Source organism: Acomys russatus, chromosome 30 (genome assembly GCF_903995435.1).
Source record: "Acomys russatus chromosome 30, mAcoRus1.1, whole genome shotgun sequence".
Lineage (NCBI taxonomy): Eukaryota > Metazoa > Chordata > Mammalia > Rodentia > Muridae > Acomys > Acomys russatus.
The window spans coordinates 28,008,116-28,034,068 of record NC_067166.1 but is presented as its reverse complement, the minus strand read 5'-3'; the positions used below and the strand labels follow the sequence as shown (position 1 = coordinate 28,034,068).

The following is a 25,953-nucleotide window of genomic DNA, read 5'->3' as shown; positions in this document are numbered from 1 at the left end:
TTAATCTAGCAAACTTTGCTAACTGTACCCTTTTCCTAGAATGTGATTCCTTTTTTTTTAGTTTTTGAAACTGCATTCTTATTTTTGTAATGTCAATTTGTTTTACAATGCACCCTCTTCCCTTGCATGACACCGCGGGCAAGCAGAGAGCACAGCAGGGCCCGAACAGTGTTTGCCTATTAGTTCATATTGGCGTAATTATCTCAATAACATAAAAAAAATTAGAGACAAAGTTTCCTGTCTTCTAAATGTTTACCCATTTTCAAGTCAAATTGTGCTTAAGTTACATAGTTCTGGCCTTACAGACAAAGTCACTGTACAAAAACAAAATTTTCAAAACCCTCAGTGGAATACAATTCTGAAAATGAGATTAGTAAACTAGGTGGGATTTTGAAGAGACCATACTTGGTTCTGAAAATGAATGAGCCATACAGCCACCATCTTCTTACCATGCCATATAAAGAGAAAATTCCAGCAAACATGAAAGGTTAAACCCATCAAGGCAATGGCAGTGTCTCTGTGACAGAACTGCAGAGAGATGTGTTCAGAACCAGAAAAACCTAGGGAAGTCCCTAGAAGTGGCTAGAGAGTGCACTTCGCCCTCAAGGACCTCCAGGAACCGACAGTAAACTCATTAATATAAGTATTCCAGGGAGCGAGGCTTTCCTGGAAAAAACAAATTAGTGTGAGAAGCCAGAACTCTGCCATTTCAGTTTTAAAAATAGCCAGTATTGTTAAGGCTGCAGGGTGCATGGGACCAAAAGAACGTCCTTGACGTTTGCCTCAGGTTTTACAGTAGAGCAGAAACTACACTCAAATTCTTCCCTGCAAATGCTGCAAAGGATGGAAAGATTTGTATGGCTTGAAATTACTTTTTGGTCCTTCCAATAACAAAGTTTTAGGGGGTGCAGCAGCCTGTCCTCTCAGATCAAGTCAGTCTAGGATAAAGGACAGGCAAAGGATGGCTCTGCCTCTCTCACTTAGGATCAGAGCTGTGCCTCCCTTTCTTCATTTGCCTAATTGCCCTGTGAGCCTGGCAGGGACATTCATTCCCCTGCAGGGCTGTTCTAACTGCAGAGACCCTACCTGGCACTCTAAGTTGGTGCATCAGCACTTGAGCTTGGAATGAATGAAAAATCAATCAGTATGACTGCAGTGGTGTGCCATCCACAGTTCTAATCTAGTTTGTTCAAATTTCCAACACTTCATCATAGACCCCAGCAGTGGTAAAGATGGTAAGTGAATCTATACCAAATGCACTGCTTTTGCTTAATTTTTTTTTTCTCTTCGTTTCTATTGAGAATATACAAATCTAACCTCCTTAGGAAGCCACATGTACAATGAAGATGGCAAGACTCATGCAAATATCCTTTCTTTTCCCTGGTCTAAGATCCAGTTCCTAATTAAGCTGGCTGGATAAATATTCATAAATAAATGTGCCAAATCGCTCGTTTGTTAACTTATACTCCCATCTCAGAGGGTTAATGCTTTAAGAGAGTATTTGCCTCCTTATTAAAGCTCTGTCTAACTCTGTAAGTCTTCATGCCAAGAGTACAATGCTTTAAATTTCCAGATTTGCAATTCTGCAAAGACAGAGTTAAACACTGTTTGGACTCTGGCTGCCTAAGAGGAACTGAAATTTTTCAAAGCTCAGCTGTCAGCTCTCAAAGGCTGCTACAGTAACTTTCTGAGCAGATTGGGTTAAATATTTTTAGAGACCCATTCTACGATGATAAGGCGGTAATAATTTGTGCAGTGCAACACTCCAAAGGCTTCCAAATTTCTCAAGCCTCTTTGTATGTGGTCCTCACAGTGAAGAAGAGTCGGAGCTACAAAGATGAAGCGTCTACTTTTCCTGGTGCTGATTTCAGTCTGTTGGGCTGACCACCTTTCTGACAGCTACACTCCCGATCAGGACAGAGTCATTCACATCCAAGGTAAGAAAGCACAAGTTCTCAAAGGAGCATCAGACAAACGTCCAGTTACTTACAGTTGAGACATTTGATGCTTGTTAATGTCTATTCTGCTGCATGAACTTTTTCCTTCTCTTTCTGCTAGTTACTAAACCTGCTTCTGGTGTGTGAAGGCTAATGCATGAGGGGACATTGCAACTTGGGAACAATTGAAGTTGGACATCTTAAGAACAGGCAACTGCAGCGAGTTGGTGCAGTTCACTTCAAGCTGTTCAGGGTGATCGGCATCTCCAAGTTGAATGGAGTGCATGAGGTTCATTTAAATGCGAGGTGAAGGGGAGAGCTACAAAGCAGCAAAACTTAGCATGTAAGGTGATTCTAGCACAATAGATGCTTTATGACTGAGAGAAGCAATGCAAATAAGAAAAATGTCCAACAAACTATGGCAGGGAGATAGTAGCAAACGCGGTTACAGTTTCTGCATAAAGCTCCCGTTCCTGTGGACCAATATACTAGCCCTGCATATTTCTGTTGAGCTCAGCTGATCCTCAGCCAGAGAGCTGTAGCAAGGCTAACGGCTGCAGTATAATGCAGCTCTTTTCGTCAGTCTAAGCTGCTGTTGAGGGACATCCTGCAATAAGAAAGCTGGGAGACTTATGCAATAAGGAAAGGAGTACAAGGAGCAATAGTCTCTCACCTGCCCTTGGACGCTAAATAATTAAACTAAGAATTAAAGAACATAACACTTTAAATGTATGATCTTAGTAATTGTAGATAAGTTCAATTTGGGGACCAGAAATCATATAAGTTTGCTAAAAGGCATTAAACCACAAGTTATAATTTCAAGGTCAAAAGTGAGTCTTAGAGAACTACGTTCATTATTAAAAAGCAAGATTTGTAAATGTGATTCGATAGTGTAAATCTGGTAGAAATATTGTCCTGTAAATGTTTTAGCAACCAAAAACAGGATTTCTAAATAATCTATCTCTGAATATTTCAGGCACATCCTTTTCAGTTTTGTTTGCTTCCAGCAGCTTTATTTTTTTTCACTGTTGAAGCAAGAAATTATATAATAAATTTTCCTCTGCAAGCTGCTAACTCAGCTGTTTCCTTAATGTATGTATTAAAACCAAAGTACTTTCCCAAAGGATGTAATGTATTTACACGCTGTGATTACTGATGAATAATAATGCCCTTTTAACTTCTAGTAACAGGATTTAGTTCAACATGACTGGTAATACCAAATCAGTACTAATAGCAACTTTAGATCTAATATAAAATATTCTTTGTATAACTATGATTTAAACTTACAAGATCTACTCAAGTTGTAACACAAGCCATGTGATCTAGTTAGTCCATGTGAAACCCAATGCCTGAAAATATTATTTTAAAAATCAGGATGAGACATGATAGGCTGTCGTCAGCTGGTGGGTGAGTAGACGCCCCCCCACCCCATCAGAGGTCTGGGGGAGGTGAACAGTGTGGGAGAGGGAGGGAGGTGGGAACAGGAAGATAAGAGGGAGGGAACTACAACCCAGATGTAATTTGAATAAATTATAATAAAAATTTAATTTGAAAAGTTTGGAAAAATACTGCCCTTTGCAAATGTATTCATGTTAGAGTAAAGTTATCTGAAGAAGAAAAATTCCTGTAGCCCAGCCCTCAGAATCCCATGTGTTCTGTTGAAATTTAGTTAAAAGGGACTGTAGCCCAAGGTACCTGAGTCAATCAAATGATTTCATACACTGTTGGTTTCTTTCCAAATGTCTTGATAGTCCATTTCATTTCCATTGTAAATTCACTTTCTTAGAAAGTATAGGCTTCCATGGAAGCGTTACTGTAGGCTTTCAAGTGATACAACTACCAAACTGATAGGCATTAATATGGAAATGTGGCTTGGGTCATAGCATTATGAATAACTCCTCATAAATCTAAACTTATTATTATAAAGGTGCTCGAAGACCCATCCCCACTAGTTCCACCTTTTTTTTTTTTTTTTTTTTTTTTTCTCCCTTCCTTAGAGCAATAGCATTCACATTACAGCTTCAGGGTACAGAGCTCTGAGAATCCACTTCCAATTAGCATATGATAGTTTCAGTTGTCTTTTATAATATCAATATAAGCCTCATAGCACAGTAAGAATCCAATATGGCAGAAGTGCTATATTCTTGTCTCATATTTAAACTTCATTTGTAATAACCGAAAGAAATTAAAGAAATTGAAACCCTGATAAAATGTTATGAGCCATTTGCACCCCAAGGATTAAATTGGCTGTGTGAACCTCAAATTACTGAATTTTTCTGATAAGCGATTAGACTTCACAGAGGTATAGAAAAGGTTTAGAATTCACATTATTTTGAAAACATATGTCCCCTAGTCATCATTACCTCCCCTCGCAAAAGTCAGTGACTGAAGTAATATTACATATAGTCCTTCGATTCTCCTTGGGATAAATGCGTGACTTTCTACTGATTTCTCCTTGAACCTCTAGCATCAGAATTACCTAAGTGCATTTCTGGTGGCACCTTTACATCTTTGTTGTAGATTTTATAGAAATACAGACAAAGAAATTAATCTGGCAAGAAGGGAGGGGGGGAAAAAGAAGGCTTGCGGAGATAGAAAGGGAAATAAAGAATGAAGGAAGAGCAGAGGAAAGATAGGCAGGAATTAAAATTCTGAGCACAGAGCATAGACCTCAGGTGGTACAGTGCATGCTTTACAAGCCTGAGGACCTGATTCTGAATCCCCCCAGCACCCACACAAAAAGATGGAAAACATAAAAAACTCAGGCAAACAATGACAACAAATAAAAAACAATAAGGAAGATGAGAGATTAAGGAGGACAACTGGTGTCAACCCCTGTGTGCCACACAAGCATGCACTCACATATACACCCTTGTACACATAAATTTACCACAGATACAACAGCACACACTCATACACACACAAAGTACTGCAGATTACACATGAATATATATTTACATACCACAGTTACTTTTGTCAATGTTTATCATTTCTGAGCCATATCTAATAGATTTTCTTTTGTACATACTTTTAAGCAATCTGTTCATGTAAGACCTTGATAAACTCTGGATTGCTTTCACACAGACACCAGTTATACTGTCATAGGCCAAGTCATCATCTCAAAACACTTACTTGCACCACATTATAGCAACAGAGGTGACAAGGGAGAAAAAATAAGGATTAAATAAAAGTGAATATAGAGAGAAATTAGTCAGGAAAGGGTCCTACTTAGAACTGTTCACCCAAATTCACTGAATTTTTTAATACTTAGCACTTTTATCCTATAACATATAGCTTGTGAGTATTTCTAAGATAGATCTGAATAACACACACTGCTATTGTATGTTACTCTGCTAGATATCAATTAAAACCATGTACATTTATTCTTCTAGGTACAAAATCTTCATTTCAAGTGGCAACAAATTCATATTGGATAGCCATAGCATTTTATGCTCTTTTCTTGGGTGCTGAAGTTGACAAGCTATCAAAGAAATAAAATATTAGAAAATATATACCTACTAACAAATCATTAATTATTAAAGCCTTTTGAAAGTATATGAGAATGAGTCTTGACTTAGCTAAAATCACTCACCTAAAATATTTATAGCATGATAATTTTCTATTTTAATGCATAATTAAAATGTTTACATTTTTATTGTTTTGGATCTTTAAAACATAGTGAAAATATTTTATTTTAGTCAAGTCATTTGAAATATAAATGCCATCAACTGCTAAGAAATTAAAACAATCACTCAAAGATTACCAAAGCAATAGTAACTGGGAAAAATAAAATCAATATTATAGAAAAATTATTTCAAAATACATTGAAAAACCAAATACAGTACCATTATAAACACTACTTCAAAAATTCTATATGACCGTAGTGAAGTAGATTACCACTTTAGAGGCAATGGGACCTGGAGAAATGGAGCTGATAAATGAGATAAACCAAACTCTCACGTAATAATAGCAAACTTTATTCAGAGCATCAGACAATTTATAGTCTGAGGGTGGAAAGGAATTATATGAGCAAAGTGCACAATCACAATGGCCAGCCACATACAGCAAAAACATGGTTCCTCCCCCAAAGAAGCATATAAACAAATAACAATAGCCAATTGTAATGAATAATATGAGGCAAACTCAGTACTATCCACTGCAACTGAGAGGGGCACAAAAGCACATTCCAAAAACAATTCCATGTTTTTGAAAAAAAAAAAAAAGCTGAGGTCACAAGACTCTTGTCTTGGTTCCTCAAAGTTGTCTATCAAATATTCGGAAATCTCCTCACAAGACTCCATTCTTGGACTGGGTTTGCACACAGTACCACAAGACATGTGTAACATCAGGGGTCATTATCCAGTAACTAGTAGAAAAGGTAGCCATTTTTGCCTGGTTTGTTTATATCTGTTGGTTACTTGACTTCCTTGTATAATCAGTTATTAGTCATTACCTATCCACACTCTGAGTGGTATGCCATTTTATGTTCAAAGACTGTCCTCTGAAGTGTGTTGAACAAAATAAGTCAAACAGGAATTCAGCCTACCTGTTCTCCTCTTCACACAAAAAGGACATAGACATCCCGAGGGAAAAATGAACACTGAAAAGCCATAATACATCCCGTATGAAAATTGTTAGAACAAAAATCATTTCATTACAGCCAAAACGTGTAAACTATGTGAGCAGGGTGGGTAAGAAAGCCTCCATTGTGTTTTTACAAAGCATTTGGAAGTTTCAAATGGAGAAGGTATGATTTAAAATGAGACTGTAAGAGTAAACAGAAACCAGACTACCATAATTTTTGTCATCCAGGGGTGCAGTTTACATTTAACCATTGAAAAATGGTTCGGTCCTAAGCAAAGGTATAATCTATTGTGACGGCCTCTTATAAAAGACCGTGTGGATAACACACTACACGGAATGGCCCATGAGTAAACGTGAGGTGATCCTTTAGGGGTGTGCTGGTTAGTTCTTGTCAGCTTGACAAAGTAGAATCCCCTGGGCAGATGGAGCTGCTGTTGAAGACCAGCCTCCGGCAGAATTGCTTCAGTTTGTCTGCAGGGCATTTTCTTGACTAATAATTGATGTAGGAGGGTGCAGCTGGCTGTAACCAATGCCATCCCTGAGCAAGTGCTCCTGGGTTGTATAAGAAAGTAAGCTGAGCGAGCCACAAAGCAAGCCGGTAAGCAACACTCTATGGTTCCTGCTTCAAGCTCCTGTCTTAAGTTCTTGCCTTGGCTTCTTCCCTAGAAGATGAACTACAGCATGAAAGTCTAATAAATCCTCCATAAGTTGCTGTTGGTCATGGTATCTTACCCCAACAATAAAATGTAACTAGGAAACAGACGGCCTTAAGGTAATGCAGATGGAAAATCATGATGGCATGAATCTAGACAGGCTGCTTATTTTAATGGACATAGACACACCACCCATTAGACTTACTGATAGCATGGATGTACAGAATACGTGAGGTGACTTAAAGACTGGCCCCATGTTTTATATTGAATAAATGAATAGATGGTGGGGGCAAGGCGTAGATTGATAGAAATTTAGGAAATGGGTTTGCATAAAAGAAGAACGTTGGAAGGTTTTTGGCAACACAACATATGACCAGAAGGTGTATGGCTTTGGTACTTTATAGAGTTATCAATACAAGTGATGTTTATAAACTACATGATACAGGTCTGATGACTTGAGGGACTAGACAGGATAGCCTGTGGGGGTAGAATATGTAGGCAGAAGCAAGGGGATGGCTTTGGAGATCATCACTACCAACAAGTTGAGTAAGGGAATATACAAAAGGCATTCATCCACTTCCAAAGGATCTAAATCTTGATCTCTAATGTATGTGAGATTTTACTCATTGTTTTTAATTTTAAATTGGTGTGACAGGAGATGCCCATAATGCCAGCACTTGAGAGAATGAGTCAAAAAATATATGCTCCAAACTAGGCTAGATATATAGGTAGGGGAAAAAAAACTCTTAAAAATCTAAATTAGCTGCAAGGGATTAGAAGTAGACATTTTGTTATTAAATATTATTTTTCTAGCTTATGTTTAAAAAACAGGTTTGCTGCTTCCAAATCCATAGCTCCTAGGAAAACATCAGTAGGACCTGTACCTATTGCCCCTTTAGAATGGGGTGTGTGATCCTAGACTGGCTATAGTTCTTTTTAACGCCTTATTGTTCTACTATTAAAGCTGTTCTTGTCTTTAACTTGCTCTGGAGTTCTGGCAGGTATCACAGCAGGCAGGAAAACGAACCACAAATCGGTGAGAATGAAAACTTCCTTAAGTTTTACTTAGTTAAACTGTATCAACCTTCAAGAGTCTGATGCCAGACAGTTTATTGCCAGCGTATTTAAACACAGTACAACTCAAAAAAAAAAAAAAAAAAAAAAAAAAAGTTTCCTGGTATAATACAATTCCCAGCACACAAGGAGACGTTGAAATTTAAATCAAAGTACAAGCAATTTCTACCAAGAAGATGGGTTCTAAGGCTAGGTTACCTGTATTAGCTTAAGGGACTAAGGAAGAGTCATAGAGATAGTGGAGAGGTCATTTGGGTTATTAGCCACCTCTGGTCCTGGTTGTAAGGGGTTGGGGGGAGCAGCTGACTATACAGATAATGTAAGGCTCACTTCAATTATTAAGTATCTTCAGTTCTGGTTGTGAGCCTTTAACACGGCATGGCCCAACAGCTAGTGCAGATCACCAGGCTGTTAATCACCTCCAATTCCAAGCATTCTGTGTGGAAGAACAAGCTTTAGGTCTTTTCTTTCGATAGGGCAATCCTGCATACTTAATGTTCCTCATATCCCTGGAGATCCGTGGGTGCCAGGACCTTCATGCTCCCAGCAGCATTAGGCTCACTTTCTGAACCATCAAAAGCTTAATAATTCATGATTGTTCCCAAAGCAATAATGAAATCTTCCCTAAATATTTTCTTAGTGCTTTGGTATTACTATTTTATCTTTCACGTTATACAATGTTGTAATGGTGTTAATCTTTTGTGTGTGTTTGTTTGTTTGTTTGTTTGTTTGTTTGAGACAGGGTTTTTCCGTGTAGCCTTGGATATCCTGGACTCATTTTGTAGACCAGTTTGGCCTTGAGCTTACAGAGATCCACCTGCCTCTGCCTCCTGAGAAATAGGATTAATGTCATGCACCACCACACCTGGCCCAGTGGTGTTAATCTCATCAGTGTATACAACTAAGTGTCCTTTCTGGAAAGTATAAGCTAGTTGGCCTTCTGCTTCCTTACAGAATAGACATGTTCTGCATAGAAAAGAGATTTTAGTCCTGCTTGTTTACCACGTAATAGAAAAGTTTCAACAATTAAGAAATGTGTGGATAATCACAAATATTAAAGAAAATAACATACACTATTATTCCAGCTTCTCAATAAACTTTGAAACAAATCCTGACAGGCACCATCTTGGAAAGTATCTTTATCTTTATTTTTCATTCTTATTAAATCTTCGAGAACTTTAATCAATGTATTCTCTTTTTTTAAAGATGTATTTATTAAATACACAGTGTTTTGCCGACATGTGCACCAGAAGAGGGCATCAGATCTCATTATAAATGGTTGTGGGCCACCTTGTGGTTGCTGGGAATTGAACTCAGCACCGTTAAAAGAGCCGACAGAGCTTTTAACCTCTAAGCCATCTCTCCAGCCCCCAATCAATGTATTCTTATCATATTCATTCCCTCCTTAGCTCCTACAAGATCTACCCTCACCTTCCCTACCCACCAAAATTTGTCCTTTTTTTTTAAAGTCCATTAAACACAGGTTGTGCTGCCCATATACTCTTGGATGCATGGTCTTCAATAGAATATGGTCAACCCATTGGGGCTTCACCCTTAAGAACACTGACTCATCCTCTCCCAGAGCCTCTCAGCTGCCCATGGCGCCTTACCTTCGGTAGGACTTCATGGCCACCTTCCTTCTCCATGCTGGGATTTTGTATGGCCTAAGCCTGAAAGGGACTTGTGCATGCTGTCACAAATGCTGTGAGTTCATAGGTGCAACTGCCTTTCTGTGTCCAGAAAAGCATTTCCTTAAAGTCATCCACAGCCCCTGGCTCTTAAAAATCTCACCACTCCCTCTGTTTCAGTGAAAAATGAAAATAGAACAGATGTCCCTTTTATCTTAAAAATGTCATTTGACACACTATTGAAATGTCCAATTCAATCTTTTTTTTTTCTTTTCCTTAAATTTTCTATGATACTCTAATTTATTCTTTTCTCATTCTAAATTAAGAATTTAATGCTAAATTCCTCCTGATATCCACTGGTAACACAAATAAATTTAAGTTCTGAAGATTATTAGCCAAAGAACTCTTACCAACACCATCTTTTGGCCTGAAACAACAGATCTCATGGTTGAATGATAATGCACCTGCATTGACATTTACAACCAGTTACCTGTAGGAAGCCTGAGACAAGGGTGATCCCATTTCATCCTTCCCAACATGAATGTAGCTTGTGAGTCTCATTCTTGTTGACAGAGACTAGGCATCTGGCCCCAGGTGGTTAGCTATAAAAGCTAAGATTCATACTTGAGCAGTCTCTCTCTCCTGAGTGCCACACTCTCATGGAAGCGACATAGACTCCAAGGAAACTTCCCCACTTCTGAGGGAAATACTTTTTGAGTCCAGGTATAGGTTAAAAATGGTCGACATTGTATTGCATCCAATGTTGTTCCAGGTTTTTTAGAACTATGTTCCAAATGAATCCAATCACTATGAAAAGTTTAGTCTTGGCCCTGACTAGAAATGCACCTCTAGGCTGCCATGATGATCTTAACAGGAATAAGATGAAGATGAAGATAAGCATGGTGAATCCATTTAAATCAAGATTGCCTAAAACCTACAAAGAAAGTGAGGACAGATCATAAAGAACTTGTATTATATAGAAATAAAGACATGAGAGAGAGGGAGGGAGGAGAAGAGAGACACACACACACACACACACACAGAGAGAGAGAGAGAGAGAGAGAGAGAGAGAGAGAGAGAGAGAGAGAGAGAGAGAGGACCTATTGACTGACAGTTCATAATTTATAGAATGAATTTGGGGCATTTTCACATACTCCCATTCCTTTCTCCCACTGAAACTTTTCTTCCAGACAAGTCCTTCTCCTGCACTAACGTCTTCTTCTTGTGTGTGACCCACTGAGTTTAATTAGGAGTAATAAAGCAATTAATGAACAAGACTGGGAGCCTATTTACTAGCACAAGGGCAACTATGAGAGGCTACATTACTGAAGAAAATGAGACCTCATATTCCATCAACTGTTAACTACCAGTGGGGCTGAAGAGCAGGGTAGAATCTCCTGGGGGTTGACGGTCCTCAAATGCAGTCCTGTCAACAGTCACTGCCTTAGAAGAATCCTGGGGGCGCTGATGAAGTGTAGGGTTTATAGAACCAACTGCTCCTAGGAATCGCTTTCTGAGCCTGGTAAAGTGGAAAGCCGGCTGTTAAACATGCCCAACACATGTTGAACTTCGAGTGAGTGCTCCTCTACATAAGTTAACTTTAACAGGGTACTCACTGTCAGTCAGACATTAGCAAAGCTGTCTGTGTGTTAAGTCTAAGTAAACATTCATAAGAGACTCTGGATGAAATTGTCATGTTCTCTTGTGTTGATGAAGAAAGTGATGGTCAAGGCAAGATGATCGAAGAGGCACTCATAGATCATATGCTTAACTAATGCCTGTACTAGTGAAAAAAGAATGGGAAGACATAATGCCCAGGAAAGGAAATGCCCACAAAGAATCCTATTAGTTAAACAGATATAAACCAATCACCACCACCTTTTATGTCCTCTTTATACCAAAACATGAAGAAAATGGAAATATAAAAAGCAGAATGTTTCTCAGTACGTTAACATAAAATCAGGTGTATATCTCAGAGCTGAGATTTTTAAAATATAATTCATTTGCCCCCATAGAGTTCCTTTGGGTCTGTTGGCACTTAGCTCAAGCAGACAGGCTTGCCTTTAGTGGCAAAACATTTTCAATATTACCATAAATACACCTTTAGGATTTAAAACAGTAGTGGCATGTCTCTTTACTTTTTACTGTGAAGTGAGCAATAACAATAACACAGCACACATTTGTGATAAGGATCGCCCCAGACAATACTATTTCAGTGTTGATTGATTTCCATCATAGTCAGTGCAGCCAGAAGGGAAGCGAGGAAGCCAGTGTGCTTAGCTCCTGCTTGTTCCATAGCACATCAGAGCAGAAAACGCAGGTCTCAGAGGAAATATACATGCTGTCTGAGAAGATGGTAAACATATAGTTCTGAGTAACTCAGCAGATTAGTGAGACAGAATTGGCTTCTTTCTCTGTGCTTGTTAGCGAAGGCACTCCCAGTATAGGGAAGCAGTAAGCTTGACCCAAGGAGCATCTTGTTGCTGCTTGTGCAATCTGAAGACAGGGTTGCCAGAAGCAGAAAAACAGCAGCATTCACTACCTACCTGATAAGGTGATCATTATTACTGCTTCCAGCATTGAGGCTTTCATTTATCATTCAAAACCAGACACCATGAAAGACCTTGGAGACACTGCCTTTAAGGACAAAGGAAAGTGTAATAAAGTACCTTTAAAATCTTGCTTAGAGATATGAGTTTTATTAAGAAAGCATCAAGCTTTCTGTAAAATAATAATAATAATAATGATACTAATAATAATAATAATAATAATAATAATAATAATAATAATAATAATAATAATAGTACTTCATTCGTAACAGTGCCCCACAATCATACCTGGTGACTTGTCTGTCTTTCCCGAGGAACCATAGACAAGGATTTATTGTCTGAAGTTAGTTACTTATTAAGGAGTCCCTCAATTTTTAAATTTATTTATTTATTTATTTATTTATTTATTATTATGTATACAGTACTCTACCTGCATACACACCTGCAGGCTAGAAGAGGGCACCAGATCACATTCTAGATGGTTGTGAGCTACCATGTGGTTGCTGGGAATTGAACTCAGGACCTCTGGAAGAGCAGTCAGTGTTCTTGACCTCTGAGCCATCTCTCCAGACTGGGTCCCTCAATTTCTAATTTACTTTGCTAAACAATGTGTGTATGTAATACCTATACAAAGTTCAAAGTATTTAAAACATGGGAGTATCACAGCGTCAGGCAAAGAAACCCTACCACCACCACACACACACACACTTTTCTACACTTTCAGGAAGTACTTTTAAAACGTTGTGCAAGATCCTTTGAATAACTTGTCATGGGGCCTGCAGTTGTGTAATGAGTTAGGATATGACAGAGATCAGCCTTCTATTCTGTGTGATGAAAATGTTCTGAAAAGAGACAGTAGTTATGGCTGCACACTACAGTGAAAGTAGAGGCGCTGCATCGCACACATGAATGAGATTTAAAAACATATGAGTAAATATATGTGTGTGTGAATATATACATATACATGTGTGGGTATCACAGCCATATATACCTTATATACCTTAGCACACAGACACACAGACACACACACACGGCAGCAAAATTTTGTTTTGTTGTGTTTCTTACAGTGGTGTATTTTTAATTCCCTTATTTGACTGTTTTAATTAAGTCAAAACATGTTTTTCAATTTGTCTAAGAAATCTAAATTTCTGGAATTTGCTTCCTTCCATACACCATAGGATAAAGTAACCTAGCAAGACTTTTTATCTTGTGTGACTTTATTTCAAAGGGAAAAGCTTTGATTCTTGGTACCTTCTTCTTTTTTTGTGTGTGTTCACCGGGTTTCTCTGAATATGAACTTCAAAAAACTACACGTCTAATAGAAGTAAGAGCTATAGTTTCAAAGCTATGTTTCTAATATTTTTTTCTACACTCACGTTTGACCTATTGTTTAAAGATTTCATCTAAAGTGCCTGGTGAATCAAAGGTCACACTTCTTTCATTTGCTGCAGCTGAGTCTGGCCTCCAGCTCTCACAGCAGTCTGTAAAACAATAACAGGGTCCGAGCGGTCCAGTGCCTCCCCAACTGCCATTCTCCCCAGGCCCTGCTGTTTCTTCCAAGGAAGCCCTGTGCTTGGAAGGACATCAAGTCCCTCAAGTCACCGTCACTCACCATTTCTGATAGAAGCAAGGAATTTCATACTTAAAAGATATTCTTCGAAAAAGCTACACTCCCCACTAAGCATCTTTAATTCCCCCAGATTAGCTTTATGTTCTGTGTAAACAACCTCATTTAAGGCCAAGGTCTCCAGTTCGCTTAAGGGTTTGTGTGAACCTGCAGTAGAAAGTAAGAACAAAATTAGCACACATATGCAGCTTTGTTTTGCTTATTCTTTCATTTTGTTAAGAAGAAAAACTAGAAGTACTATCTCTGATGATCATGGTTTAATGCTAAATTTTGCATTTGTATTGCTGTGAGACTGCTCATTCAAGCAAAGATTTTTGACTGAAGTATTAATATACCAGAATAAGCCAGGATTTAAAACATCATGATCGATCCCAGGTTTTTCTACTCTAGCCAGCACTGTGCATTCTGTCTTTAGCCTTCTAGGCTGCTTTTCTGATGCTATTGTCATTTCCTTTTCACCTGTTTGATTAAGGTGTTTCCTGATTGGTCCACGTGACATAAGCCTGTGATGTAGAGCCTGGTAACAAGATTAAGCTAGGTGTTCTCCTGAGGTAGACATGGTGGAGCGGAGTTATAGTAGAGCTTTGACAGAACTTTAAAAGCTCATGACTTATTAGCCAGGTTTTATTTGTCTATATCTTCTTGTTTGGTAATCGACCCCCCTCTCTCCAGCCATGCTCAGCACTATATAATGTGCAATATACCTCTTCTGAAGGCAAATCAACGCCATGGTCAGGGCCATGCTGGAGTTTGCGTTAATCAACATTGGTGGCCATTCATCATGCAATGTGCTAGGCATCCTTCCTAGAGTTATTTGGACTTCAGGCAATTCACCCATTTCCAGAGGGGAAAAGAAAGAACCTAGACTATTATACACCCTGGAAAGAATGTTAAACCTTGAAATAAGTAAGTCAGCCTCTACCCACCAAAAAATACTACAGAAGATTTAGCAGCCAAAAACAGAGAACACCAGAACTCTCTGTCCTTCATACAAGAGTTTTATTAAGAGTTATGCACTGACACACTGAGATAGATTAGAATCTCTGTCCAATGAAAAGGCCTACTCCTGTCTGCTGCTGTGACCTTTATCTTTGCCTTGTGTATTGGTTTTGACTTTAAGTTGAACAGTTTGGACAATTTATAAAAGTGAGGCCTCTTGTAACAATGTCCAGTGTTTCTAATTATATTCAGAGGTCAGCATGGCGTAAAGTCCAGGTGTATTCCTCAAACACTAGGCTTCCATGTCCCCTATGGTCATTGGTGAGTGTCTTAGTTACAGTTTTAGTCCAGTGAAGAGGCACCATTGCTACTGCAATTCTTTTTTTTTTTTTCTTGACTGTGAATTCTTATAAAGAAAACTATTCAGCTGGGGCTGGCTTACAGTTCCAGAGGCTCAGTCCATTATCATCATGGAGGAAAGCATGGCAGCATGCAAGCAGACATGGTTCTGGACAAGGAAGTGAGAGTGGAGACTGCCATCCAAGACCTAGCTTGAGCATATGAAACCTCAAAGCACACTCCCATAGTGATGCACTTCCTCCAACAATGCCACGCCTCCTAATAGTGCCACTCTCTATGGGCCAAGCGTTCAAACACATGAGTCAATGGGGTTCATTTCTATCCAAACCACCACAGTGGGCATGGTTAATCAGCAGCATCTTTTCTACACAACCCCAGAAAAATAACTAGAGATGACTACATAGAACTTGGATGTATATATTGGAGTATTGGGTGTGGGAATTATATGTAGGGTAGAGTAGAAAGGAGATTTATCTTTCTCCTGTTCCATTTCTTTTGTACTAAGTAAGAAGACAATGATCAGAATACATAAAAATGTTTAAAGAACAGTGCTTGTGATTCATTTCAACCTACTATTTTATGAAGTCGTATTCTCCATTTTCATCATCTATTGAAAATGGGAACACTGATGACTTTGTGCTACTTTTCTGCTTTTGAGGATTGGAACTCCCATGAGTTCAATGGTGTGCTAAATTTTGAATATCAAATTTTGATCGTAGTAGTACCCAAAGCACCTGATGTAGATTAGCTATTTTTAGTTTGAATCAGAATCTGTTGAATATATGTCATTAAATAAGTTTTGAGCTCTGTGTCAAGGCAAATGGTTACTCTTTCTGGCACAGTGGTTCTCAAGTTGTTGGTTGTGACCCCTGTGGCAAATCTCTGTCTCCAAAAATATTTACATTGTGATTTGTCATGGTAGCAAAATTACAGTTATGAAGTAGCAATGAAAATAATTTTTTGGTTGAGAGTCACCGTAACATGAAGAACTGTACTAAAGGATCACAGCATTAGAAATCCACTGTTTTGTTAATTTATGCATCTTAAAAAATTCATGGTGAAAGATTGTCCAGAAACAATTGTGCTAAGGCTGCAAGGACTGGCAAGCTATATTAAAGGCAGTGTTTATAGTCTGTAAAGTGTGTGTAGACAAGAGATATGTTTGTCCTAGAGTTTTACACTTTCCCCTTCTCATATCTCAAACATCCTCAATAGAATGTGTCAAGGTCAAAAACATAAAGTGCTAACCAGGGGAAACCCCAGGGAAAGCCAAGATCTGAAAATAACAGCTGGCTTTCTAAAAGAGATAGTCCTGCTGACTTGGCAACTTACATTACTGTGATGTTCCTTGGAAAGCTATGAAGTCCTTGGAAGGTAAAGGCAGGAAACCGAAGGGCAAGAGCAATGAAGGTAGAAGTGATAATTGTAAAACAAAACAAGAGAGCAAAGGCTTGGAGTTGGGAGGTAGGAGATAGAGAGCAAGGGAGGGCACCTGGAGGGAATAAAGACTGAAGGAGTTAGTTGGTATTAGAAAATAATTATAGTTTTCACCACCCGTTAAGCTTTCAAATTTTGAAGAATATATCTCAGAACTTACCAGAGTTCATCCCCAGCATTAACACTACCCTTCTAATGCTGAAATGGGATGTACAGATGTTGCTTGAGGTGCTTTATTTTAGCAGGGTACAGATGTGCATAGGAAGACATAAATATAAAAGTACTTACCTTTGGCCATCACAATAAGTTGCAAGTGAATTGGGTTTCTTTAAAGTTTCACTCTTAAGTGTATCTCAGACTTAACTGCAGTAGACAATGTACCCAAATTTATTTAGCTTGAAAGATTTGGAGTTCGTATTGATGGTCAGGGAACTGTGTCACTTCTCTTAACTTTGCATCTACTTTTCTGATATTTAAATAAAAATGGAATATAAGCAATATTTAGGATTTATGGCAATGTTATTAAACTGTTTGAATCCCATAATTTATAATGATGGCTGTGCATATCTTTCCCAGTTTTATAGTAGCTTACAGACACTTCCTGACTAATAGAGATATCTTAATATATGCTTCAAAGCAAACACATAAGGGAAGGTATTCTCTGTCAGATAGCCCTTTTCATTACATGAAACAGTCTGAAAGCACATGTAATTATATTCTGCTTTTCCTCCCTGCGCGCCCCCCTTTTTTTTTGGTTCTAGCGGAAAATGGACCCCGTCTTCTGGTGGAAGCAGAACAAGCCAAGGTCTTCTCACACAGAGGTGGCAATGTGACACTGCCATGTAAATTTTACCGAGACCCTACAGCGTTTGGCTCAGGAATCCACAAAATCCGCATTAAGTGGACCAAGCTAACTTCAGATTACCTCAGGGAAGTGGATGTCTTCGTTTCCATGGGATACCACAAGAAAACTTATGGAGGCTATCAAGGCCGAGTGTTTCTGAAGGGAGGCGGTGACAATGACGCCTCCCTGGTCATCACAGATCTCACCCTGGAGGATTATGGAAGATACAAGTGTGAAGTGATTGAAGGACTGGAAGATGATACGGCTGTGGTAGCGTTAGATTTGCAAGGTAGGTATTGATAAAGCATGTTAGTCTATAACTACTCACTACTCTGTTGCTTTCAAAAGGAGTTTACAGGCAGTGGTTACTGTAATGATACTGTAAGAACCCAAAAGTCTGTGCCTAACAAATTTTTATTCGTTTATGTTTTGCCGTCTACATATGATTTCAGATTTCACATTTGAAATGGACGCACAACACTTATGTGAAAAATTGAAGCTATTTACAGGGAGAAGCGTACAGTGAAACTAAATTAATATTCTTTGAAATAGACTCATGCTGTTCAAAACTTAAACCCCACTATGTGGCTATTGAGAAATTATAATTAGATTCTTTTTTTATTGTGCTTCTAAAATTATCTCTGTTTTAAAATAGTGGTAAGAGTTATAAAGGACATCTTTACAAATGCAGCACAATACATGTAATTATGTTTTGTAAAATGACTGCAAACATTAAGTTAGCAGAAAAAGTAACCTCTGGGTTCACTTAAATACTATTGAAATGAAGTGGTACTTCTAATAGGCCAGGGTCTTTTAGAAGTCAAATATCAAATATCCCAGGTATTTGAGAAGGCTTTCTATTTCTTGAATACATAACACATTTAATAGGTTCACAAGTCAACACTGGTACAAAGCTGTACCAGCAGAAGTGTTCCCGCTTTCATCTCACTTCTTTTCAGTCATCACTTTAGGAAAACTTGTGTGCTAAGGGTTTCTTATATAGTGCAAACTGTCTTTTTTTTCATCAGTCTCACCTGTGTTCTACACTGAAGAATGAAACTGGCTGCATGGTAGCATGGCTTCCTTTCCAACGTCGTGGGTCTGTGTTTACTAGGCACTTTTAACCCATCCCAGAACAAAGCTATGTCTATTGAAAATGTTAACACTGAGCGTTGGTTCTCCTGAATCCCACAAGATTCTGTCAGACTTCATCTCTCTGATAAAATCCAACATGTAGCTCCATGGTTTCAAAACACATGTTCCAGCTCTTTGGAGATGTATAGCCTGTGGATCTAGTTGATCCTAGTATGTGATACTTTTTACTTGCAAGCTTTTTAGAACAAAGGTAATTAGTCTATTTTTTAAATATTACAATGTCTTAATACTTATAAAAGCCTTGTGGCTTTATAAAAAGATTATATGACATAACTTTAGGATAGAAAGAATTCAAATATCAATACAATATACTGGATTTGCCACGAACTCAACCATATTTCAATGAATCAAGGAAAACTTTCCTGCTGCTCATGAGAGGCAACACCATGACAGAGGACAGTGAGTTGAATTCTGAAACATCTTCCAGGCATTTAAAGTTATTACAAATTAAAAAATGCAATTTTTCCACTGTTTCCATTATGGACCATTTGGAAAATAAAAGGTGACACAAACAGTTTCTATCTTCAGACAAAGATGCTTGAAGGTCTTCTGCCCCTTGAGTTCTAGCTACCAAGAGAACTATTGCTTGATAGAGTATTTTCCTTCTCGGGGACACGTTGGGATTGCTGAGAAAAGCGAACAAATGTTGCAAGGTGAAGAGCGCCTGCCCCGGCTACACTGCAGCGAGCGTTATAGCACTTCAGTTCTGGTCCTGAGGCAGAGCAGCCAGAGAACCGTCTCCAGACTTTTGCTCCCCCTTACTGCAGCAGGAGGCGTCTCCCTCTTCTTCTTTTGGCCCCGATCCAGATGACAGATCTCTCAGCCAAGAACCTGAGAAGGCAGAGTGAGATCAGAAAGCCCTCTTGGATCCTCTCCTGTAGCGATCTGTGCCAGCTGGATTGGTGTAGAGGGACAAGGGACAAGGGACCAGATGATTTAAAACCTCAAAGTCCTCTTGTAGAAGCATCCAGGATAATTTAGAAAAGAAAGCCCTGCCCATGACTGGTTACTAGAAAATTGCACATCATCTTGAATAGTGTCTGCAGTCTTGTAGCTGGTAACTTAAAGCCCATACAATCCCTGGACCAATGGGACAAGATGCCCACATTCCATATGCTAAGATACTAATTAGCTGTAATCATAGTTCTAAGAATGCTTGCTCTGAATGATCTTTTATTAACTACAGGGGAGACATGTTGACAGATGTCTTCCTTAATATGCAGCAAATGACACAATTATGAGTGCTTAACTTGGGAACCAATTCCAAGGAAACTCTGTAGGATGTGAGACAGCTCAGGTCCCCCCCAATAATTGTTTGGCAAAAGAAGGCTTTCAGGAGGCCATTGCCTCTTCCCAGACAACGTCGAATGGCAAACCATGCTCCTTGCGCTTACTGAGGGATTGTTCTCTGAAAGAGATGCCTCCTGAGGACTAAGCAGCCAGCTAATGGATGTTTGTTCTATACTCATCTTGCATACCACAAGTTTAGAGAAGCAATATTTTTTGTCTGTTTATATTGAAAGCATTTTCAAAGCCTCGGTTCTAATTTGTAATACAATATATAAATAGGGAAGACAAAAATGCTAAAGATGAAACCCATTTTCAGGTCCCTTCCATGCAGAACATCTCTGCTGCCTTTATATCTCAATAGACTTTTCTTACCTGACCTTTACATAAGTAATAAATGGAATTTTTAAAAAGCTAAAAGCTCTTGTTTTCGCTGTTTCTAGACCAGGAAACAACAGTTAAGGAATACATTAAAAGAAACAAAAAGAGGTATGCCTCACTGCAATAGAATTATCTCATTGACATGAAATGAGACTAATGAGATTTTTGTTAGATATACCAATCTAAATCTAAGTTTCTCCAAATAATAATCCCAAAGAGACAGTGACTTACTTGCATGGTTTCAGCAGCATGTGTAAAAGTAGATGTGCATGCACATTTGAAGCACTCAACATATTTCTTTATATGTGTCCAAGACTATACGAAACTAACTGACAACTCTATAACAACAGTGACTATGAAAAAATATTGATACATTTTAAAAATACCATCTGCCCAAGTACTACATCCGCTACAACCCTTCGTGTTAGCACTGCCTTTTCCATTCCCAGAGAAACACAGCAGTTGCCTGCTGGGGTTAGTAAGCAGGGGCAGAAGGCATGTTTTCAGGATACTGTTTAGACATTGTAACCTGTGGCGATATCTCTTTCAGAAAGGAGAAAATTTTACCATAAAGTGAGCTCTTGGCAGCTGAGGCAAATCACTTAAGTTGTGAATCCAATGATAGCTGCTTGTGTGATACTTACCAGTGTGTGAAGTATAAAGGCCCTCGAAGAAACCACTCCGTGTTACCAAAAGCTAGTTCATTGTGGAGATTCCACATTTTCTCCTCACCCACTTGTAAGTGGGCGTGCTCAGGACTCTATCACTAATGACCTCTCCCATCTCTCTTTTGGACAGGTGTAGTGTTTCCTTACTTTCCACGGCTGGGGCGCTACAATCTTAACTTTCACGAGGCACGGCAGGCTTGTCTGGACCAGGATGCTGTGATTGCTTCTTTTGACCAGCTGTATGAGGCCTGGCGGAGTGGGCTGGACTGGTGCAACGCTGGCTGGCTCAGTGATGGTTCTGTGCAGTACCCTATCACCAAACCACGAGAACCCTGCGGGGGCCAAAACACAGTGCCCGGTGTGAGGAACTACGGGTTTTGGGACAAAGATAAAAGCAGATATGATGTTTTCTGTTTTACATCCAACTTCAATGGTAAGATGGCAGCTATATAGAAATCCCTTCTATCTCAGAGAACAAGTTGTCCTAAAACACTAAAGTCTGGTGTTCTAGCCAAAAAACAAACAAACAAACAAAACAAAACAACAATTAAGCAACCCAATCTTTTAAGGTATTAGTATACTTTTAAAATATAGATGAAATGTTCTTGAATTTTGAATGTCATATTTTTTTTTAGTCTACATAAATTGAACAGAAGCTACATGGTTCTGGTGCTTCTCCAATGGAAGCGTCTTGGGTTTTGTTTTGTTTTTTTTATGAAGTCATTGAAGCTGTCGCATGGTTATGTTTCACATTGCCCAGTGCAATGTCGCTGCCCCGTTGCTCTCTCTGCTGAAGGAAGGAGCTTCCCTGCCATGGATGCCCTCCCGTTCCCAGGCTCCATACTATGATCAGCAAAATTCAGGCCAACGGAGGAACTGAGTGAGACAAACACAGCACCATTAGCATTGGAAGAGCGAGGCAGGGAAATGTTGCCACAGCACTAACGACTGACTCGTTGCATTCTTCCCGGTCCTTTTTGTGTACCATCCTGAACTTCATCTTTGAGGCCCAGCACAAAATCAAAACGGAGAGGCCTTTGTTAAAACGTATTAAGAACTTTGAGCTATAGTATGGCACAAGTCTGTAATGCTATCGTTTAGGAGAATGAGGAGTGAGGATTCTAAGTTTAAGGCCAGACTGAGCTCTATAGTAAGACTGTCTCAAACTAACAAGGGCAAAATCCAAAGGCACCCAAAGGGTTTTCAGACTGCAGAGCCTTAAAGCAAACACGGGGCCTTCTAATTGTGGAGCCAGAGCAAAGACACAATCATGTGCCCGGGGATCAAGCTCTAAGCCTATATTTTTATGTTTAAGGTCCCTGGAAACAGATTCTGAGATAAACAGAAAGGCACTACGGAATCTCTGTTAAGAAAAAAAAAAAAAAAAAACAGATGGGAAACAATTTACAATTTCTACTTGGCTGTCCATGAGGTCACTGTCACCCAGTGGAGCTTTGAATGACATAGCTCTAGCCATCTGTGATGCTGCAGCCATTGATAATATTGAACAGGTGGTTAGGGGTCCCTGGAAAACTTCATTTTCAAACACGTAGAGATCAGATCTGAATTCACTCATGTCCTATGGTTTACTGATATGTGTATATGGCCGACTGAACTCTGTAGTAAACAAATGCAGCAGTGGCTTCTGCTCTTATTCCAAATGTCATTAGGCTACAGGAGAAAGAACAGGTAGTGTTAGTTTATACTTTGGCAGCCTGTCGAGGGCTTGGGAGACATCTCGGGCATAAAGCGCTTGTTCTGTGTTCAGTCCCGAGAACTCACATCAAAATGCCATACATGCTGGGGTGTATTTATAATCCCCGAACTGGAGAAGCAAAAACAGGAGGTTCCTGGGACTCACTGTTCAGCCCGAGCCAGTTTAATGAAAGGCCCTCTGTATCAAAGGAGGAAGCAAGCATCTCTGAGTGTGACAGAGGGTTGTGCCTCCAGCTGCCATATGCACAAAGTCAAAACCATAGACAAATGAACAGATATGCACATTCGCACCACACACACACACACACACACACACACACACACACACAAAATAAATAAATAAATAAATAAATAAATAAATAAATAAATAAGCACCCTGCTTAGTAAAGGTTAGTGGATAATACACTATATGATGTGTCTCATAAGAAAATGTGATGTCATACTTTTAAAACTAAGGTGACTGAGAAAAATATTGGGTGTGTGCCACTGCAGTCAACTGATGATTCATTTTGTACATTTTATTATATTTCATCGTGTTAATGGCATCTCAGTAATTAATATTGCAATAAGTGGCCCAATGTAACCGTGTTCCTGGGCAATCGAGAGGTAGCAAGATCTTAGGCTTCAAGTGATGGAGGTTTTGAACCACCAACAACATCCCCTGCCATTAAGGGACGGCTGACCACTTTACATGCAGTGAGGGTATCATTGGTGGCAAGTGACTTCCTGTGTTTGATGAATTTTTATGCTGTAGCTTTGGTTGAGAATAAGGTCTTATTGATACCTGTAATGAAAAGAACTCGAGGGCTTTTGATTTTTTTTTAAATGGACTTTTATGTCAAGAATGTGTTTTGATCCTTTCACATTCAAATTTTGCCTCTCTAGAAACTTGTACTGGGGTTTAGCCTTGCTCCACGGAGAATTTAAATAGCCCTTCTTTCAACGTGGAATTCTGTCTTCCCTAGACCCACAGAAGGGCTCTTTTAGTCTCTAATTAGCTAACAGAAACTGCATCTGCCATCGCTCTTTCCTTTTAAATGCTATACAAGGGCATGTGTGAGAGTACATGCGGAGAAGAAAGGGGAAAGCTAATTTATTTAATCTAGAGTGATCTATTAATAGGACATTTGAAGGATAACTCCATGTTCTCCAAATTTCAGACGTTGTTCGTCTCCTTTCATTGAGAAGCGCTTCGTATTTGGCTCATTCCATCACAGTGGTCCCTAACTCTCTCCTTCTCTCCACAGGCCGATTTTACTACCTGATTCACCCTACCAAACTCACCTACGACGAGGCGGTGCAAGCTTGTCTCAATGACGGTGCTCAGATTGCAAAAGTAGGCCAGATATTTGCTGCCTGGAAGCTTCTGGGCTATGACCGCTGCGATGCCGGCTGGCTGGCGGATGGCAGTGTCCGCTATCCTATTTCTCGGCCAAGAAGGCGCTGCAGTCCTACAGAGGCTGCTGTGCGCTTTGTGGGTTTCCCGGATAAAAAGCATAAGCTGTACGGGGTCTATTGCTTCAGAGCCTACAACTGAGCGTGCCCTAGGAAGAGCCAGTTCTCGGGTCATAGGGAACACGTGAAAGGTTTTTGGTTTTTTGTTTTTAATATGAACTCATGCAAGTTACCAAAACTGTGATAACCCTTTTTTCACTTACTGTAAAGAGTCGTTTTCATAAAGGCCAATCATATCCGTTTGTTTTCTAAAGCTATCAGTCGATATATATTATAAATTAATATAAGTTTAAGGGAAGCTAAAAAATGGGCTTTAGAGCCAACTGGTTTCTGCTATCATCCCAACAAAATGCCATTTCATGAATGGGGCATGCAGTAGGCTGAGAATCAATCACCAGGACTTAGGGAAGGTAAAATTACTTGCCGCAGCAACTTCCACAAGCACAAATTTTACACATTTCTACAATTCTGAAATGCACTTCATTAAACAAATTAAAATAACAAATTTGAAATACAGGCTTCTTTACATAAATCAGGATTCTGGGAGGTGCAAAAAAAACTCAGTTTCACAAGGGAACAATGGACACTTTTCTAAAAGTTAGTCTCCAATATACAGAATAGTTTACTCTGTGAAATTTTACCTTTTTGACCAAAAAGAAAACCATATAGAATCATATGCATAATAATAAATCCACAATTAGAATTCCTAGGTCAACCCATTTATATGAAGTATAGACTTAAATACACAGATAATATCTTACCAATGAGAGAGTCCTACCTTCTAATTAAAATTACCTATCTGAGAAGAATTGTTTTATTATTTTTGAGTAGCTTTACTGAATTATATTTAAATTCTAAGAACATTTGCTAAGCAGTATTTAGAATCTACTCAGGGCAGTTAAAAGGATAAACTGCTGGACAGAAAACATATTAAAAGTAGCAACTTGATTTTATGTTAGCTTTTGAAACATTATTGTCTTATATAATAAGTTTAACCTATTTAATATTTCTTTCTTAGTTACATTACATGAGAAAATCCATCAGATGAATGAATAACCTTACAGTTGTAAGAAATCAAAGTTCAACTCCCAAAATTCTTGTTCTTGTTTGTATTCACAATAGAAAGCCCAAATAAGAAAGCAAAATATACATATAGTTCTAAATAGTCTCTCAAATAGAAAATACAGTCACTGTCAGTTTCCTTTCTGGTTATCATTTAGCAAAAATAAAAGGCTGACATTCTCACTGTGGGCTTTACACCTTCAGGCTTTAAGTGAAAAGTTAAATCCAGCTTCAGAAATATGACTTTCAACATGAGCAACTCCACTCTTAAATAAAGCTCTCTTTTTATGACCGCTGAGACCCCCAAAGGGACCAATATTTGTATTCGAGTAATATTTCTGATTTCCTACTGTTTCACGGTGAATTCTGGTGAGTGGGCCTTAGCATAATCATCCAAGTACAACATAGCTGGTGTGCCGTCATCAATGTTTTTATGTAGATTTTCCCTAAGAACATGAGCAAATAAATCTGTTTCCTGAATTGACCATGGTTGCATTTAAAGCTCTATAATAGCTGCAATAACTTGTCTCTATGGATATAGAGTGACATGTGTAGAAGGCATAGAGCAGTTGGAACTTCATGAAACCGTAACTATCA

The 25,953-nt window shown here is 38.9% G+C and overlaps 1 protein-coding gene across 1 annotated transcript; it reads left to right on the top strand.

Moving 5' to 3' along the window:
• The first annotated feature begins 1,588 nt into the window (after positions 1 to 1,588).
• Positions 1,589 to 25,343, top strand: Hapln1 (hyaluronan and proteoglycan link protein 1). Its single transcript, XM_051172492.1, has 4 exons — positions 1,589 to 1,937; positions 17,550 to 17,921; positions 21,254 to 21,556; positions 24,087 to 25,343. Exons 1-4 carry the CDS (start codon positions 1,838 to 1,840, stop codon positions 24,374 to 24,376), a joined length of 1,065 nt encoding a protein of 354 aa, XP_051028449.1. The 5' UTR covers positions 1,589 to 1,837; the 3' UTR covers positions 24,377 to 25,343.
• Positions 25,344 to 25,953: the final 610 nt, after the last annotated feature.

Coding starts and splice junctions, on each gene's coding strand:
- Hapln1 (XM_051172492.1), top strand. CDS start 1,838: ATGAAGCGTCTACTTTTCCTGGTGCTGATTTCAGTCTGTTGGGCTGAC. Junction 1,938..17,549: donor CAGAGTCATTCACATCCAAG/GTAAGAAAGCAC, acceptor TTTTGGTTCTAG/CGGAAAATGGACCCCGTCTT. Junction 17,922..21,253: donor GGTAGCGTTAGATTTGCAAG/GTAGGTATTGAT, acceptor TCTTTTGGACAG/GTGTAGTGTTTCCTTACTTT.